This window comes from Podarcis liolepis (assembly GCF_965112155.1).
Source record: "Podarcis liolepis genome assembly, chromosome: 8".
Lineage (NCBI taxonomy): Eukaryota > Metazoa > Chordata > Lepidosauria > Squamata > Lacertidae > Podarcis > Podarcis liolepis.
In genome coordinates this window covers 8,285,442-8,302,967 of record NC_139560.1, presented here as the reverse complement: position 1 = coordinate 8,302,967, position 17,526 = coordinate 8,285,442, and the positions used below count along the sequence as shown (strand labels likewise).

At 45.0% G+C, this 17,526-nt stretch overlaps 1 protein-coding gene across 1 annotated transcript in view; it reads right to left on the bottom strand.

Moving 5' to 3' along the window:
* Nucleotides 1–17,526, bottom strand: part of FAM135B (family with sequence similarity 135 member B) — a 140,687-nt gene that overhangs the window by 64,170 nt on the left and 58,991 nt on the right. Inside the window, exon 3 of the mRNA XM_083516510.1 lies at nucleotides 10,349–10,428. Coding sequence (XP_083372636.1) covers nucleotides 10,349–10,428 — 80 coding nt within the window. The remainder of the gene's footprint in view (nucleotides 1–10,348; nucleotides 10,429–17,526) is intronic.

Genomic DNA, 17,526 nt, shown 5'->3' with positions numbered 1-17,526 from the left:
CCTCCACCTCCTGCAACCTAAGTGAGGAAAGTCAATAAATGCACCAACAAAGGCTTAAATGCTCACTTTGGTATACTCTTGTGTGTCTCGAGGCTTGAGCACAACTTCCCCATGGAATGTTCCTTGATCTCATCAATGAGTAAGTACTGCTATGAGGTTTTTTTGCTGGGGAGTAAGGCTTCTAATTGCTAGATCCTTCTAATTTATGGATTCAACAAGTGTAAAAATCCAAGCAAGCTTTCAAATTCCTGGAATAGCCAAGCCAGCTTCCTGGTGAGGTAACGGTCTAAGTATGGTTCATTAAGCTAACACCAAAACATGTCTTTGGCTAGGCTAGGTCCTCAGGTCAATCGAAACCTGCTTTAGCTCTGCTCCTGGGCCTGCACAGACCCCCCATCCACCAGACCAGTGGTGGCAAAATTTTTAGAGACCGAGTGCCCAAACTGCAACCCAAAACCCACTTATTTATTGCAAAGTGCCAACATGGCAATTTACTGTTTCTGTCTGCATTGTTGAGCTTTTTGGGGGGGAGGATTGCACAAAGTTGTCGAGCTTTTTGGGGTCAGATTGCGCAGGGATCTGGAGCTTCTTGCAGAAAATAACTAACTCAGCTAAAAACAGTTGCACTCACTCACGTCAGCACAGCAAACATGCATCTCCAGCTCACCAACAGCAACTCCCTCCAATGCGCGCTCTATGAAACCTTTCCTGCTCACAGAGGCATGAAGGGGCACGCAACTCCCCCCCCCAAGCCGCTGCAGGTGGAGCACAATCTAGGGAGCATTTCATGCCTGCACTGGCATGGGGTGGAGAGGTCTCTGAGTGATCACTCTGGCACATGTGCCATAGGTTCGCCACCACTGCACTAGACCCTTCCAGATTCCTCCTGAACCTTCACTGATGCCACATGGTTTCAGTTCAAGAAACAGGAATCCTATCAGCAGCCCTCTGACATCTCCGTATAACCCATCTTTCCAGAAACCAAGCAGGAAGAGTGGGGTTCTCTGTCTTTGCCCTCCCCACTTGCTTTTGATGCACCCATAAGCAGCAGCAACAGCCCCCTTCCCTCCCAAGCTTCAGATGGTCTGTGAATGAAGAAAGTGGCAAGCCATTTACCACTAATGGAAAAACACAGCAACAGAAGAAAAACAGCAAGCACACACATACACACACCATCACACACTTCGGTCCCCTGGCTCTTCCTTTTTTTCACAGCAGCGATGGTAACTCAAAAACATGGGGGCCTTCCTGAACCTCCACACCCCCCAAAGATTAAAAACAACTGCAAGACAATGCCAGTCATATGCAAGCAGATTGAGATACTAGACCCTGCAGAGCTTTCCCTTAATTAAAAACCTCCTGCCTGAGAAGGCAGGAAGAAAGCAATGCTCAGATTGATAGACGTGGCTAGCATTGCAATGGGGCCCCTGTGAGCATTGCCTTCACTTTCGGCAGGTGTGTGCTTTTCTGTTTCTAATCCTGCTGTACAAAATGTTACTAGAAGAGAGAGAGAGTCTGGCAGTGGCTTTTGCTCAAATGTGACCTGGTGGGATCAGAAATGATGCAGTTAGGCGTTGCCATGGAATAGCACCCCAGAAGTTGACACACATGCCCCTAAATCGGGTCCTACCTTAAAGAGGGCACGTATTGCAGTGAGACCTGGAAAACTGACACCCTGTGTTGTGGGTGGGTACTACTGGTCAGCCACAACACCTGATTGGTAGGTCCCTCAAAGCTGGGTGCAATCTGGCCAATGGGTTGCGATCCAAACAGTTTGAGGGACCTATTTATGCCCATGCATGTGACCCAGAGCTTCCTCTTTTGGCTTGTGCATTCTGAACACCTGCCCACCTCTCCCTACTTTTAGGGCTTTGCGATTGACCTTGCTATGCCACCGTGTGTCGTCTGTTGTTGAGACAGGGGCACGGCAGGAATTTTCCCCACTTGGCTGCCTGGCTGTTGCCATTTGGGTTTCGCCTGCCACGTAGCAAATCGTCACAACTTGTAAGATTGTGGATAGGCTCTGGTTCAGGTGATAGGGATGGGAGAACGCTTTCACTATCCCTATGTGAAGGGTATTCTGATAAAGGAATCCAGGACTCGATGGTTTGGTCAACCCCTGAGAGGGGGTTATGCCCGTGCCTGAGTCCAGGGGGACATTTGGGTGGCAGAGTTAGCCCGCCCTGGGTCAGCACTAGCTGCATGGCAGGGAGCTAATCGAACCAGAGCCTATGCAACCGCTCACTTTCTGTAATCAATAAGGTTGTGGCCTAAATTCTGCCAAAAACCAAAACCAAAAATTTGAGTTGTGTGAATTTATTTAGGGGGGAGGTTTCTGGGTCTCAACACACAAAAGGCTGGGCTTTTGTGAACCTCCAGTTATTATTAAATAATATTGCTGTTGCTTTTTATTACATTGATCAGATGGTTTTAAATGATGATGGGACAAGTTCAACAGCTACTATGCTCTGCCTCCACAGTCAAGGGCAGTAATGTGTTTGTTTGTTTTTTTTAAAAAAAAAATATTAAAGTTTTTCTTTGGTTACAAAAGTACATGCATTGTCTCTTTTTCAGGTCACAGTCTTTTCTATAGTTCAGTTACATTCGATGTGAGACATGAGTGTTGCCCAGTGGGGTTTCCCCCCCTAAAAAAATGTTTAGGGGTACTCTCATTTTCCTACTCATATTGAAATACTGCCCCTCAATAACGCCAAACTTAGATTCAAAAAATGTTTAGGGGTATGCGTACCCCCAGAAAAAAAAACCACTGGTGTTGCCTGCAGTATAAGTTTGTGGAAGAAGGAGGGGAAAGGGGGTGGGGTGGTAAAACTTGCATTATTTTGCTTTAGTGTATGTGTGGGGTTTTGGTGTCAGTGTCACTTAGACAGGTTCTCTACTGCTTTCAAATATGAGTTTCTGGAAACCACAAAAGGGGATTGTGTTCCTGCGCTCAGGTTCCATTTGTGGGTTTCTCACAGGCATCTGGGTGGCATCATCATCTTCATCATCACCATCATCTTATTTATATGCCACCCATCTGGCTAGATTTTCCCAGCCAGTCTGGGTGGCTTACTGCATATATAAAAACATAATAAAACATCAGACATTAAAAACTTCGCTATACAGGCCTGTCTTCAGATGTCTTCTAAAAGTTGTGTATTTCTTTATCTCCTTACATCTGGAAGGAAGGGGTTCTACAGGGAGAGCGCCACTACCAAGAAGGCCCTGTTATCTCCTGACAGCCTTTTTTGAAGGGGGGGAATACCCAGAAGTTTTAACATTTGAATCTTAAGCTCAGCACAACAGGTAATTGAACTGTTGCTCCGTCCTCTGCTTCCAGGGTAGTGTGAGAAGGGTCAGATTTGCACATACTGACGGATGTGCAAAAAGAATGCTCAGTGTTCAACGCAGCCCTGGCTAAAAGCCCTTACCTAGTCATGCTAGGACTCTGCCACGGCCTGTTATGCATGCAAAGAAAGTGATCTCCTTATGAGCTGCAAGCTTGAGCTCCCACTGCAATGTCACCAGTAACTGCCTGCAAAGTGGTGTGTGTGTGTGTGTTGCTGAGGGAGACAGGAGGTCACAAGCAGATGGTGATGTTTACCTAGCTTCTGTACATATTTCGGGCCAATATGCTTTCCTTAAATAAAACCTAATTAAAGGCAAGTGATGAAATGACAACTTTCCCACCTAAGCTCCTCTTTATAGCAGGAACAGGTAAGAACATATGCTACTGTACACACACACACACACACACACACACACACACAGCCGTTGTTCTTTTTCAGTTACTTCTAATTACATTTCAGTATAGCCCTGGTGCCTTCCCCATGGGATTGAGAATGTAAATGCAGGCAGTCTTTAACCTTCATGAAAATACTTACTCAGAAAGCTAGCTAGTAAAATCTGCCTATGTGGCATTTAACCCATGTGATGGAGAAAGCCTTTCCACATTCGAAAATGGGGAGCTTTATCACATTGCATCCTGTGGCAACTTTAAAAGCGTGACTACACAATCACCCAATGGCAAGTGTTAACACCAAAGGTTCGCGCTAAGGCTATTAATGCTCACACGCTATCAGTGCACATAATTATTTCAGATCATAACCTAGCGAAGTACATGATTCGCTATGCACATCTGGGCTAAAGCAGGGTTTGATATCTTGCAAAGAAGGAAAACAAACATGAATGTGCATTCAGATAACTTGACAATATCATCCACAGTAGCAGAGCTTGGGGTCCTGTGTGACACCACAATTTGGTGCCTCCCGCCACTTGCCTTCCATTCTACAACATAGTTTAGGGTTGCCATACAGAATTTAACCAGCAAAAATAGCGAAAATAGCGGCCGGGAGGATTTCAGAAAATGTCCAGGATTTTGTGGCTGATTGCTTTAACAACTTTGTTTTTCCTAAAAGAAAAAGAAAAAAGCTAAACAACTGTCTGGAATTTTACTTCCAGAAATATGGCAACCATAACATAGTTGCGGCACTCCTAAGGCTCTGCAGACAGTGGAATCAAAATGGCCACTGTTGTTGTTTAGTCGTGTTCGACTCTCCGTGATTCCATGAACCAGAGCATGCCTTGAAAACTCTCACTTTCTTCTCAAAGCTTCTCCTTTTTTATGTCCATGGAGTTTGCTTGGCAAAATACTGGAGTGGTTTGCCAGTTCGTTCTCCAGGTGGATCACATTTAGTCTAAACTCTCGGCTATGATCTGTCCGTCTTGGGTGGCCCTGCATGGCATAGCTCAGAGCTTCTTATTCAAGCCCCTTTGCCACGACAAGGCGGTGATCAATGACCCATCAAACTGGTCGCACTCCCCTAAATCCAGCTCTGACTCCAGGGAGATTTGTGTTGAGGATTTCATTCATAGCTTTGGCAGACAAGGAACCTCATGCATTTTCAGTTCCCGCTGTTACTCACTGCTTGGCAGACAGCTCCTGTCCAGTGCCTCAGCCTTCCCACAGCCCCACAGCCCTCTGGGGAAGCTTGCAGTCTCACTCCTAACAACTCTCAGCACCCATAAAAAGCTATAGCTCCCAGAATTCTTTGGGGGAAGCCCTTTAGGGTTCTTTAACTGTGTGACGTGAAGGTGGCCTAAGTCACGCTGCTCTGCTTATTTGAAGCTCTGCAAGGATGTAGCAAATGGACCATATAATGAAGGATCATAGCTTGTCTTGTAATTCATGAGCCCTGTCAGTTCCTGACCTTTAACAAAGTCTAATCTGTTTGAGCTAAAAACAAACATTCCATGCTACCAGGGCCTGCATGAATTGAAACCATCCTTTCCTCCCAACGGGCATCCCCCCACAGGATGCTACTATTTTAAAGAAAGCAATTTCACAGTTACTTTGCTTAAAGACACAAACTTCAAACAACAACGATAAATCGGGTCCTCCCTTAAAGAGGGCACGTATTGCGGTGAGACCTGGAAAACCGACACCCTGTGTTTTGGGTGGGGACGATTGGTCAGCCACAACACCTGATTGGTAGCTCCCTCGAAGCTGGGTGCAACCTGGCCAATGGGACACAGTCCAAACAGTTCGAGGGACCAATTTATACCAATGCACGTGACCCAGAGCTTCCTCTTTCAGTGAATGCATTCGGAACACTCAACCACCTGTCCCTACTTTTAAGGCTTTTCGCTTGACCTTGCTATTCCGTCGTGTGTCATCTGTCATTGGGACAGGGGCATGGCAGGAATTTTCCCCACTTGGCTGACTGGCTGTTGTCATTTGGGTTTCACCTGCTGCGTAGCAATTCGTCACAACTTGTAAGGTTGCGGATAGGCTCTGGTTCAGGTTATAGGGATGGGAGAACGCTCTCGCCATCCCTATGTGAAGGGTATTCCGTTAAAGGAATCCAGGGACTCGATGCTTTGGTCAACCCCTGAGAGGGGGTTGTGCCCGTGCCTGAGTCCAGGGAAGGCATTGGGGTGGCGGAAATAGCCTGCTCCTGGCTTTCTGCCTATCCAGGTGTTCACCCTAGGCTCACCTATGCTGGTGCCCTGGGTCAGCGCTACCTGCAACAGTGCAGGGAGCTAGTCGAACCAGAGTCTATGCAACCAGTCACTTTCTGTAATCAATAAAGTTGTGGCCTAGATTCTGCCAAAAACCAAACCAAAATTTTGAGTCATGTGTGAATTTTTTTGGGGGGGAGGGGGGGGTTTCAGGGTCTGAACACACAACATGGGAGAGCTTGAAGCAAGCCGTTATTCCCCACTCTATTGTCTTCTGCAGTTACCAGGGCTGGGAAATGAAGCTTGTAAGAGCACCTTGTAAGAGCACCTGTGTGAATTGACCTATAATACAGAATGCATATCAGTAGTGTGCATTGCCAGATAGCTGCCAAGGGTTTCTGAAGTCATAAAATCCAGGAGGTTTATTCACACACACACACACACACACACACACACACACACACACACACACTGGTGAGCTACCATGTGCAGCAGGGGTGGAGAACCCCAGGCCAAATATGACCCTCCAGGCTGACTTATATGGGACTTCCCCTACACCTCATTCCCAGACCACACCCTCTTTCCTGAGGCCACACCCCACTGCCCCTGTTCTGCATCCTCCCTAAGTGCCTTGGAATACCTCTTGCTTGCTTGTGTTGGGTGGAGGACAATGTCTGCAGTGACCTCCAGTTGTTGCAGGGCTGGGACGTGGCCTACTGTACAGAGGTAAAAGTCACTTCTATTGCAACACCCCTTTTTGCCCCTGGTCATGCCAGGAAGAAGAAGAGTTTGAATTTGATATCCCGCTTTATCACTACCCAAAGGAGTCTCAAAGCGGCTAACATTCTCCTTTCCCTTCCTCCCCTACAACAAACACTCTGTGAGGTGAGTGGGGCTGAGAGACTTCAAAGAAGTGTGACTGGCCCAAGGTCACCCAGCAGCTGCATGTGGAGGAACGGAGACGCGAACCCGGTTCCCCAGATTACAAGTCTATCACTCTTAACCACTACATCACACTGGCTCTCACCACACATGCCAGGGGTGCCAACTTGAATAAAATATTGGGGGTGGGGGGTAAAGCCAGCCCTATATAATCGATCACAAGACGCAGCACACATACCATTTGAATGGCAATGCCCATCAGTTTTGGGGACCCCCGGCCCACTTCAATATTTTATTGGGGGAGGCGAAGGGACTTCCGCCCCTAGGAGTTAGCTCCTAATATTTATGCCAATGGACTTCACTCAGTTTCCTGGGCTGTATTTTACTCTAAACTTACTCTGAGCTTTAAGACTGGCATGTTAAGGCATGTCTGCTGCTTCCTGTCATTGTGATTAGAGACTCTGCTCTTCATCCCTTTCTTCTCAAAGTATAACTCTTGCCGAAAAGTTGCATGGCTCTATAATCAATCCTTCAACTCAGCCTCGCCTTTTGACATTTCCAATTAGCCCATTGGAAAGAGCGATAGCTAACTGCCTCTCTAACACTATTCCATTACGGACGATGGGAAAGTAAGATATCCCTATTAATTTCCTCACATGGAAGTCAGTAATATAAATGTAGCCACTTATCGCTGTTATTTTCATAAACCCAAGTTCATTTTTCAAGGTTACTGGAATGGGATGCAGTCAGATATAAATGGATAGGAAGCCCCATCTGCAACTCTATCCGGCACCAGAATAGTAAGCTATGGAGGCTACTCTTCTAAACTAAAGTGATCAAAATAATAATAATAATAATAATAATAATAATAATAATAATAATAATAAGGCTGTTGTGTATAATTGGAATTCTCCCTTCCTGTGAGCTAAGGGTATGTCTGTGTTCTTCAAGTTCCGGCTGTTTAGCAGTACATGTGAAAAGGATCTTGATGTCTTGGTGGACCACAAGTTTAACATGAATCAAAAGTATCATGCAGCAGCAAAAAAAGAAAAAGAAACAGAAACATTATGCTCTTCTAGGCTGCATTAACAGACGTGTACCATCCAGATCAAGGGAAGTAATAGCAACACTCTATTCCAGGGGTCGGCAACCTTTTTCAGCTGTGGGCTGGTCCACTGTCCCTCAAACCTTGTGGGGGGGCCGGACTATATTTTGAAAAAAAATATGAACAAATTCCTATGCCCCACAAATAACCCAGAGATGCATTTTAAATAAAAGCACACATTCTACTCGTGTAAAAACACGCTGATTCGTCTGTGGGCCAGATTGAGAAGGCAAATTTGTGGGGCATAGGAATTCATTCATATATTTTTTTCCAAATATAGTCCGGCCCCCCACAAGGTCTGAGGGACAGTGCACCGGCCCCCTGCTGAAAAATTTGCTGACCCCTGTTCTACACTCAAGTGGATATGCTATCATTTGCTTCCCAAAGGGATGTGCCTGTGGATACATTTCCTCATTCTTAAGCCCCTAGCTAGGTTGAATTAAAGAGTTTGTACACCCAGCAGCTAATCATTCTTTTCTTGACAGAAAGCGAATTGGAGACCCCGAATCAGATAGAAGGTCTGTTTGGGATAACTGTTGGCGCCTGCAGAACTACAGCAATCCATTTCCAAAATGGGACCTGCCAGATTCACGTAATACATTGGTATTTGTGCCTTATAAAACATTAACCTGTAAAATCCTGGATATTATTCACGCAGGTTCATTACAGCATTAAAAAATAATAATCATATGGCATTCAATGGAAAATAAAAAGGTTTGTCCTCTCTCTTGTACTCCAAAAGGCAGTAAATTTGCTTCCAGTTGATGGAGGCAGAAATTGCTTCCTCGAGCGTTATTGGAACTAATGACAGCAATTTGATACAATCCCGAGTCTTGATTCTTTCCTGCTCCACTGAGCAATGAGCAGCGCAAACTTGTTGGGACAGCATCAAAAGGGTCATCAAACACGTCTTCCGCAGAATGAAGAAAAATGGTCCTCCTTCAGTAAGTCATATTTAAAACAGCAGCGAAACTGACTCAAATGAAACTGAACTGACTCAAATGAAACTGAATTTGTCATTCCCATGGTATTTTTCTTTTGTGGGTGGGAGCAATCCAGACAAATTTCCACGACGGTATGCGTAAGACTGCCACAATAATTTCACTTTTTGGAAGTGAATGCCATTGAAATCAGCGGGACACAAAAATGGCATAACAACAAAGAAGAATGGCAGCTGAAATTGATAGAATATGTAGAAATGGCAAGTTTGGAGTGTAAAATCAGAGATCAGGGGGAGACTGGTTTTAAAGAAGACTGGAAAATATTTTCAGGATACTTAAAAAATTCAGTGTAAAAATGTTAAAACGCAAATAGGATTTGAGTAAGAACAGCAGTGGGGGTGAACTTTTTGTTTTTCTTGTGAGGTAAGCTGAAGGTGTAGAGTAACTATGATATGCAGCATAAATTGAAATTTTGAGGGAACCATGGAGGGAGGGAGGGGGAAATCATAGGTGGAATGACTGATTGCTAAATTTGAAATATTGTTGAATTGTTTATTTGTTTAAAAAAACAAAGAGTTCCCTGGGAAGTGGGGCTGTTAAGCCACTCTGGGAATTGTAGCTCTGTGAAGGGAATGGGGTCTCCTAACAGCTCTTAGCACCCTTAATAAACTGCAGTTCTCGGGATTCTTTTGGGAAAGCCATGACTATTTAAAGGAGGTATAAAGATAAAGGTAAAGGGAACCCTGACCATTAGGTCCAGTCGTGGCCGACTCTGGGGTTGCGGCACTCATCTTGCTTTATTGGCCGAGGGAGCTGGCGTACAGCTTCCGGGTCATGTGGCCAGCATGACTAAGCCGCTTCTGGTGAACCAGAACCGCTTCTTGCCTTCCTGCCGGAGCGGTACCTATTTATCTACTTGCACTTTGACGTGCTTTCGAACTGCTAGGTTGGCAGGAGCAGGGACCGAGCAACGGGAGCTCACCCCGTCGCGGGGATTTGAACCGCCGACCTTCTGATCGGCAAGTCCTCGGCTCTGTGGTTTAACCCACAGCGCCACCCGCATCCCTAAAGGAGGTATAATAGTGCTTTAAATGTATGGTGAAGATGTGATCTAATAGGTCTAGATGGTAGGTTGATAGGCACGGCCTTTGATTCTGATCTCAAGATTCAGACAAACGGTTTCTATAGGTGTGAGCTTGTCCTAAACCATTTAGCTCTTTAAAAGTCATTACCCGAATTTTTAACTGGGCACGGAAATGAATAGGTAACCACACTGCCATCCCAGCTGTGTAGACTCTATACACTTTGAGGTTTTGCAGAACTATTCTAGACTCAACTTCAGATTTGTCCATTACAGTGTGGCTCTTTCAGTTCCCCCTCCTGAGTTTCTGGCTCCATCCCTCAAGCCAGGTTGAGCTCACCTCATTCAAAGCCATTTCTTTCTCCTTTCTTATCTCACCTGTTTGTTCAACAATGGTTGCCAGCAATCGATGTGGGATCCTGGGTGGGACTTTCAGACTTGCGTGCACCAAGTAATACCTATAGAGAGAGATTTTTTTGGAGGGGAAAAAAGAAAACTATTATAGAGGGAATTGCAGCCTTTCTTCGAAAAAGCAAATATTTTGCTTGCTTATTTATGTATTTACTTACTGCTATACTGCCCAATAACCAAATTTTACAACAAAGGTGAAAACCATAAAGCAGAACAATAGCTAAAATCTATAATGCTTTATTTGTTTGTTATTGTAGATTGGACTTGTTTTAATGTAGCCCACTCATCACCAAATGGTTTCAGGGTGGGTTGCAAAAATATCACAGAATAAGTACACCGTACAATTAAAACCATAAAACAAAATCACAAGAAACCTTTCCAGAATCACAAAATAGCAACACAGGATAGCTGTGCATACATGGAATCCAGGTGGACAGATAATGTCCACTCAACCAAAGGCCAGGAGAAAGAGGTGCATCTGGACCAGTTGTCGAAAAGCATAAAGTGATGATACAAAGCACAGCTCGTAGGGAACGGACATTGGTAAAAGGTAAAGGTAAAGGACCCCCGGATGGTTAAGTCCAGTCAAAGGTGACTATGGGGTTACGGCACTCATCTTGCCGAGGGATGCCGATGTTTGTCCACAGAGAGCTTTCCAGGTCATGTGGCCAGCACTGACTAAACCGCTTCTGGCGCAACGGAACACTGTGACGGAAACCAGAGCACACATAAAAGCCGTTTACCTCCCCGCCACAGTGGTACCTATTTATCTACTTGCACTTATGTGCTTTCGAACTGCTAGGTTGGCAGGAGCTGGGACAGAGCAATGGGAGCTCAACCCGTCGTGGGGATTTGATCGGCAAGCCCAAGAGTAAGAACACTGGCCCATCTAGTGCAATGTCATCTACACTGGCTGGCAGTGGCTCTCCAAGCTGCAGACCTCCCCAGCCCTACCCAGAGATGCTGAGCTTTGAACCTGGAACTTCTGCATGCAAAGCAAGTGTTCTCCTACTGAGTTGGGACCCTTCCCTAATATCCAAGGGAAGAGTTTGGATAGGATTAGCAAAATTTCTCTGGAGTGCTTTTACAGAGCCATCATATTTCTTGGTAATACTGATGCTTCTTCTTCTTCTTCTAAGCAGCGAGGCTAAGACCGTAATAATATGAAAGAGAACATTTCTGTGAAATAGAATAGACTGCATTGCCTGCTCACATTGTCAAGTCAACTATACACGTTTTATCCAAGAATTTAAAGGTCAGAGAGGATGGCGCAACTATTCCACTCCCAATGATTTCCAATCTTCTTCTTTTTTCTCATTCCAGAAGGTCAGAAGTCTTCCCTTTATATGGTAGAAATGTACACAGAGAATATCAATACCAGTGTCACTGGGTATATTCACAGCCCTAACAGATTTCTCCAGTACAAACAAGGGATTCATGTTACTGAAAAGATGCAAACAGCAAAGTTCTCTCATGTTTTTGATGACTGTGGAGAACTGGGGTGACTTATATTGCTGGACTCCCATCAGGTCCAGCCCATAAAGCCAGTGGTGCCAATAGGGCCAGTGGTGGAGCATGATGGAAAATGTACTCCAGCATACCTGACACAGGAACCACATTGGCTACCTTTGATGCATCATTCTTTCCATTCTGTTGGGTTAGAAGCCACAGTGCCAACATTCCCTTTTATGCCCAATGTTTAAAGGTACAGATTTGCATCCAGCAGCTTATTTTAAATTTAAAAATAAGATAAATAAGAACGTAAGAGTCCAGGTGAATCAAGCCAAAGACTCATTCTAGTTCAGTATCCTGTTCTAACAGAGGCCAACTACATGCCTATATGAAGTTCACAAAGAGGACATTAGCACAACAACCTTCATTCTCCCTACTTGTCATTTCTATCAGCTGGCATTCAGAAGCAGACAGCCTCCCAATTATAGACTTATCTATAGGGTCAGGGCATCACTTTGCTGCTGTCATCCTAAGAGTCATCATTACCAACCTTGAACAAAGCAAGAGTGAACAAGATTGCATTTTGTAAGAACAGACTGTGAGACATTGAGCTCTAGTTTCACTCCCACAAGTGAGCCAATCACAAGCTCCAGTATTGCCAGCCAATCAGATTTCAGTTTCCAACACCAGTTGTGAAGATCTGTTAAACACTGTAGGCTGCGGTTTAGCTCATTGGCTGAAACCAGCTAGAACTCAAAGCTCTGCAGATGAAACTCCCAGGATGGCCAACAATTTTAATCGCAGATACATTTATGATAACCAACAAGATTTCTATTTGCAACAGTGATTGGCTAGTCCCAGAGTATGATGTAAAAGCCACCCGCCCTATTTCCTCAAGAGAAAATGTACTTAAGATGCCATTGTTGTTCATCTTGTTACGATATAGATGCAATGAGGCAGCGAGCTGCAGCTGGCTGGAAAGCAAAACATGATGGGAATGTTGGGACTGTACCGTGGGAACAAAGGGACAGTCTATTCACAGCGCTGAGCACCGGATTTAGCTCAGAGTGTAATTTGACCTGTACAGGAAGTACAGTTTGTCTCTCTGCTGATGGTGTTTGAAGAGAGCAGACGCGTTTCTCTGTAATGCTGCAAGGACAGAAATAAAGGCATGTAAATACATTTCTGTCTATCTCTTTCCCCTGCCGGGGGGGGGGGGGAAGAGTGGTGTGTTCTTCTCACGTTTGAGGAGGATCGCCGATCGTGACCTAGCCTGGATCCTGCCGGAGAATGCAGACAGGGAGGTCAACTGGGATTCAAGCCGGGTGCCTGGAGAGTGATAAGGCTTGATTTCCTAACACATCTAGCATCTCATTCTGTATCCTGTGACATCAGTCCCTAATGGCCTACCGCAGTGATGGGGATGTTCATGCCTTTCCATTGTTATTGGCCATGCTGGGAATGACAGGAGGTGGAGTTTGACTTCATGAGGACCATAGGTTTCACATCCCTTCCTTACATCAAGAAAGGATAGAACTGGACAGTCCTTTTTTTTTTTTAAAGGTTTAGGGGTACTCTCATTTTCCTACTCATATTGAAATACTGCCCCTCAACAAGGCCAAACTTAGATTCACAGAATGTTTAGAGGTATGTGTACCCCTGTGTACCCTCACAGAAAAAAAGCACTAGAACTGGGACAGCTTTGTGGGGAGGGGGTTAACTTGAGAGGGACACCAAATAAACATGGAAGAAAATCACCCGTCACAGACATACGGTATGTTGTAGCAAAGTGGTTAAAGACATATCTGAGTCACAGCAGATCTCAGGAATGATAATACAAGCCTAAGTTACAGAAGGGTTTTTTCTTTCTTTTTTGTGTTAATATTTCATTGAGAAGTTTCAATTATAAAGAAATAAAGTGGTACAAAGAAAAACAAAAGAAGAAAATAAAAATAAAAAGACACAAAAATGTGTAGAGAAAAAATATGAATCTATACGAAAAATATCCTAACATACATTATTTTGATATTATTATCCAAATGCTTATGTAAATATTAATAGCCTACTCCATTTTGCATAAACTCATTCCAAATATTGTCATATTTATCCAAAAAAGGATATGTTTGTAAGCAGTCTATTCATAGGTTGGGAGTGTTGACATATTGTCGATCCACTTATTAAAGGGGATCTTATCTTGATTCTTCCAGTTCCTCAATATGAGTCTCTTGGCTACCATTAGAGCATGTGGAATCCATTTTCATTGTCCTGCTGTTAACTTCCAGACAATAGGTATATAGTTCTAAAGAATGTTCTCATCCCATCTTACAGGATTGTTGAAATGATAAAATAAATACTATATATGCCAAGTTCCTAGAAGAAGAAGAAAAAGAAGAAGAAGAGGAGGAGGAGGAGGAGGAGGAGGAGGAGAAGATTGGATTTGATATCCCACTTTATCACTACCCTAAGGAGTCTCAAAGTGGTTAACATTCTCCTTTCCCTTCCTCCCCCACAACAAACACTCTGTGAGGTGAGTGAGGCTGAGAGACTTCAGAGAAGCGTGACTAGCCCAAGGTCACCCAGCAGCTGCATGTGGAGGAACGAACCCGGTTCCCCAGATTACGAGTCTACCACTCTTAACCACTACACTACACTGGCTCTCTAGAGCACTTCAGGAACTCAGCAACCTCATACTTCACACACCTCAGGAACCTCATACTTCACACACTTCATAAACTCAGCAACCTTTGAGGATCTCACACCCAGAGATCTGTTCCATGTTAAGATCAGACAGCCAATAGGCAAATGGAAACCAAGCAGCTGGCAGACATCTAAGCAGCTGGCTGACATAGTATTTACTGAATGAAGAGCTAGGACACTTCGCGATGCTGTCATATCTGTGGCTCCCAGTGTTAAATAGTCTGGCATTAGAAACAGAAAAGCAAAAGCAGCACTTTGCCTTGACACAGAAGAATTTATCATCCAGCGGGACGCCTTGAGAAACACAGTTGTGATCACAGTGTGTCATCACCCGGACAGATTGCTACTCTACTACTGTGACAGCAAGCGTTGCCACTTGCCAGTGACAGATTACTCCAGCGCAGATCCCTAATTCCCAAGCGTGCAGGAGAGCAGCTTGCTCAGAGAGAGGCCAAGTGTCGGGGTGATGGGGTACCACGTTTGGAGCTGAGGATACATGCATAATTTTTTTGCATTCATTTGTATCACAATGCATACCTCCTCCCTTATAATTCATAGGTCAGCCTTTCTCAACCTGTGGGTCCCCAGATGTTGCTGAACTACAACTCCCATCACCCCTAGCAAGCAAGGCCAGAGGTCAGGGATGATGGTAGTTGTAGTCCAACAACATCTGGGGACCCACAAGTTGAGAACCGCTGGCATAGGTGTTACTCAAGTCAACTAATGGCGATTAAAAGAAATGATTCCCAAAACAAAATACGATTCCCAAAACAGACAAAATACAATAAAAAAACAGACAAGTGCATATGGTGATCAGATAGTGTTAACTGAAAATAGGTGTGGGGAATGTTTTTTGGACTAAGGGCCACATTCCATTCTGGGCAACCTTTTGAGGGCCATGTGCCACTGATGGGGGCTGGCAGAGATAAATAGGGGCAGGACAACAAATGTAATTTTTAGCTTTGTACATGTCAGGAGTAAGCCATCAGTAAACTACACTGTGCAACCAGGAGGTTAACCCTTTATTAGCAAGAATATGATTTGCACAGACTTGGTGGAGTGTCAGGCCTGGTGAGCATAGCAGCTCATCCCCGATAGGTCTTGCCCAATGGCTCAGTTGCTGAGACTGTCCCTGCCTCTACATGGATTCCCTCCTGTCCAGTGTTTTTTTCCAAGAAATTGGAGACTGTGTCGGTGTGAATCTTACCTCTCCTCTGCCACGTGTTTAAATGCAATGAGGTCCCATTTAAACTTAAGACCTAGGCCAAATGACGCTCCTAAGCCCTCCCTCTGGTTTGCTCTGGTCAGTGTTGGGCTGTTGCCCATTGGGATTGGTAGGGTGGGAGGCCAACAGTAGGTGCCAGAGTCAATGACAGCCAAGCTAATTCTAGTTTTGCCCCCCTCTCCCTGCTGAGTTCTAAAAAGGCAACTTTTGGGATTGAAGAGGAGGAAGAAGCTGTCAGGCAGTGCCCTCCCCTGGACTGGTAGACGCAAGAAAGCAGGAAGGAGAGAGCTGGCCAGTGGCAGAGGCTGGTGGGGCAGAGCACAATTCATAATGTTAGTGTTGACCTTTAAAGCCCTAAACGGCCTTGGTCCAGTATATCAGAAGGAGCGTCTCCACCCTCATCGTTCTGCCCGGACACTGAGGTCCAGCACTGAGGGCCTTCTGGCGGTTCCCTCACTGTGAGAAGCCAAGTTACAGGGAACCAGGCAGAGGGCCTTTTCGGTAGTGGCGCCCTCCCTGTGGAATGCCCTCCCACCAGATGTCAAAGAGAACAACAACTACCAGATTTTTAGAAGACATCTGAAGGCAGCCCTGTTTAGGGAAGTTTTTAATGTTTGATGGATTACAGTATTTTAATATTTTTTGGGGAAGCCACCCAGAGTGGCTGGGGAAGCCCAGCCAGATGGGCAGGGTATAAATAATAAATTATTATTATTGATATTATTATTATTATGACTAGATAATGCTGCTGGCCATGGCAAATCCAAGCCAGAGTTTGGTACTCTTTGAAGAAATGAATGGAATCTTGCGACTCTCAACACACTGAATTTTATTTTCTTTGCAAGATCTTCAGTTTGGGGCACAATCTTTGGCCAAATACCCATTTTTACTACAGCAAAGATAGGTAGTGTGTACTTCAGAAGCTGCTCTAGGCCTTAGGCTCCTTGCACAGGGCTCCATCCCGCAGCATCAGCCTGAGCCTTCTGGAAAATGCTTTTGGGGAATAAAATGCACAATCCACCAGCTTAACCTCTAAGCCCCTGCCTGGTCCAAATAAGCTTTAAAATAGGAGGCTAAGCTTCTAAAAATTGGATGTGGGTAAACCACAGATTGGATCTTCTCCTACACTGTATACGGTTATTTTTAGCTTCGAGATCAAATGGTAGTTTGCTTTTAGGAGCGTGGACTCGCAGGCATCAGGGGAGAAGAAGAAGAAAAATGAAAGCCCGAACCCTTTTATACCCCGCAGTTCTCTGACAGCCACACGAACAGGCTCTCTTGAAAGTGCCTTTCATGCTCACCTCAGGAGCTGCTGCCCTTCTTGGCACAACACAGTAGCGAGACTTGCCTTTTATTTGCTCCTGCGTTGGCATTTTTACAGTAACCTGCCCTTTGCTTCCCCTTTGGGATGCTGAACAAAGAGAGGAGAGGCGGATTTGTGTGTGTGTTTTTTTAAAAAAATAAAATTAAATATAATCGGAGATTGAATGGAAACGTAATAGGAAAGGGAGCAAGCAACATTCAATTCCAGCCCAGCAGGGATGTAAAACAAAGAAGAAAGGGCATTGTCACCAGGGAACGGACAAGAGCCAGACGTGAATGCCTTGGTCGCAGGGGATGGGTTGAGCAGCAAGACAGGCTCCTTTTGTTTTCTCCAAACAAAGCTTCCTTGTGTTCCCAAATATCTTCAGGGCCAGCCCTAATAATAGGCAAACGGAGGTGGCTGCCTCAGGCGGCAGACGCAGAGGGGTGGGAAGAGGCAGCGAGGTGC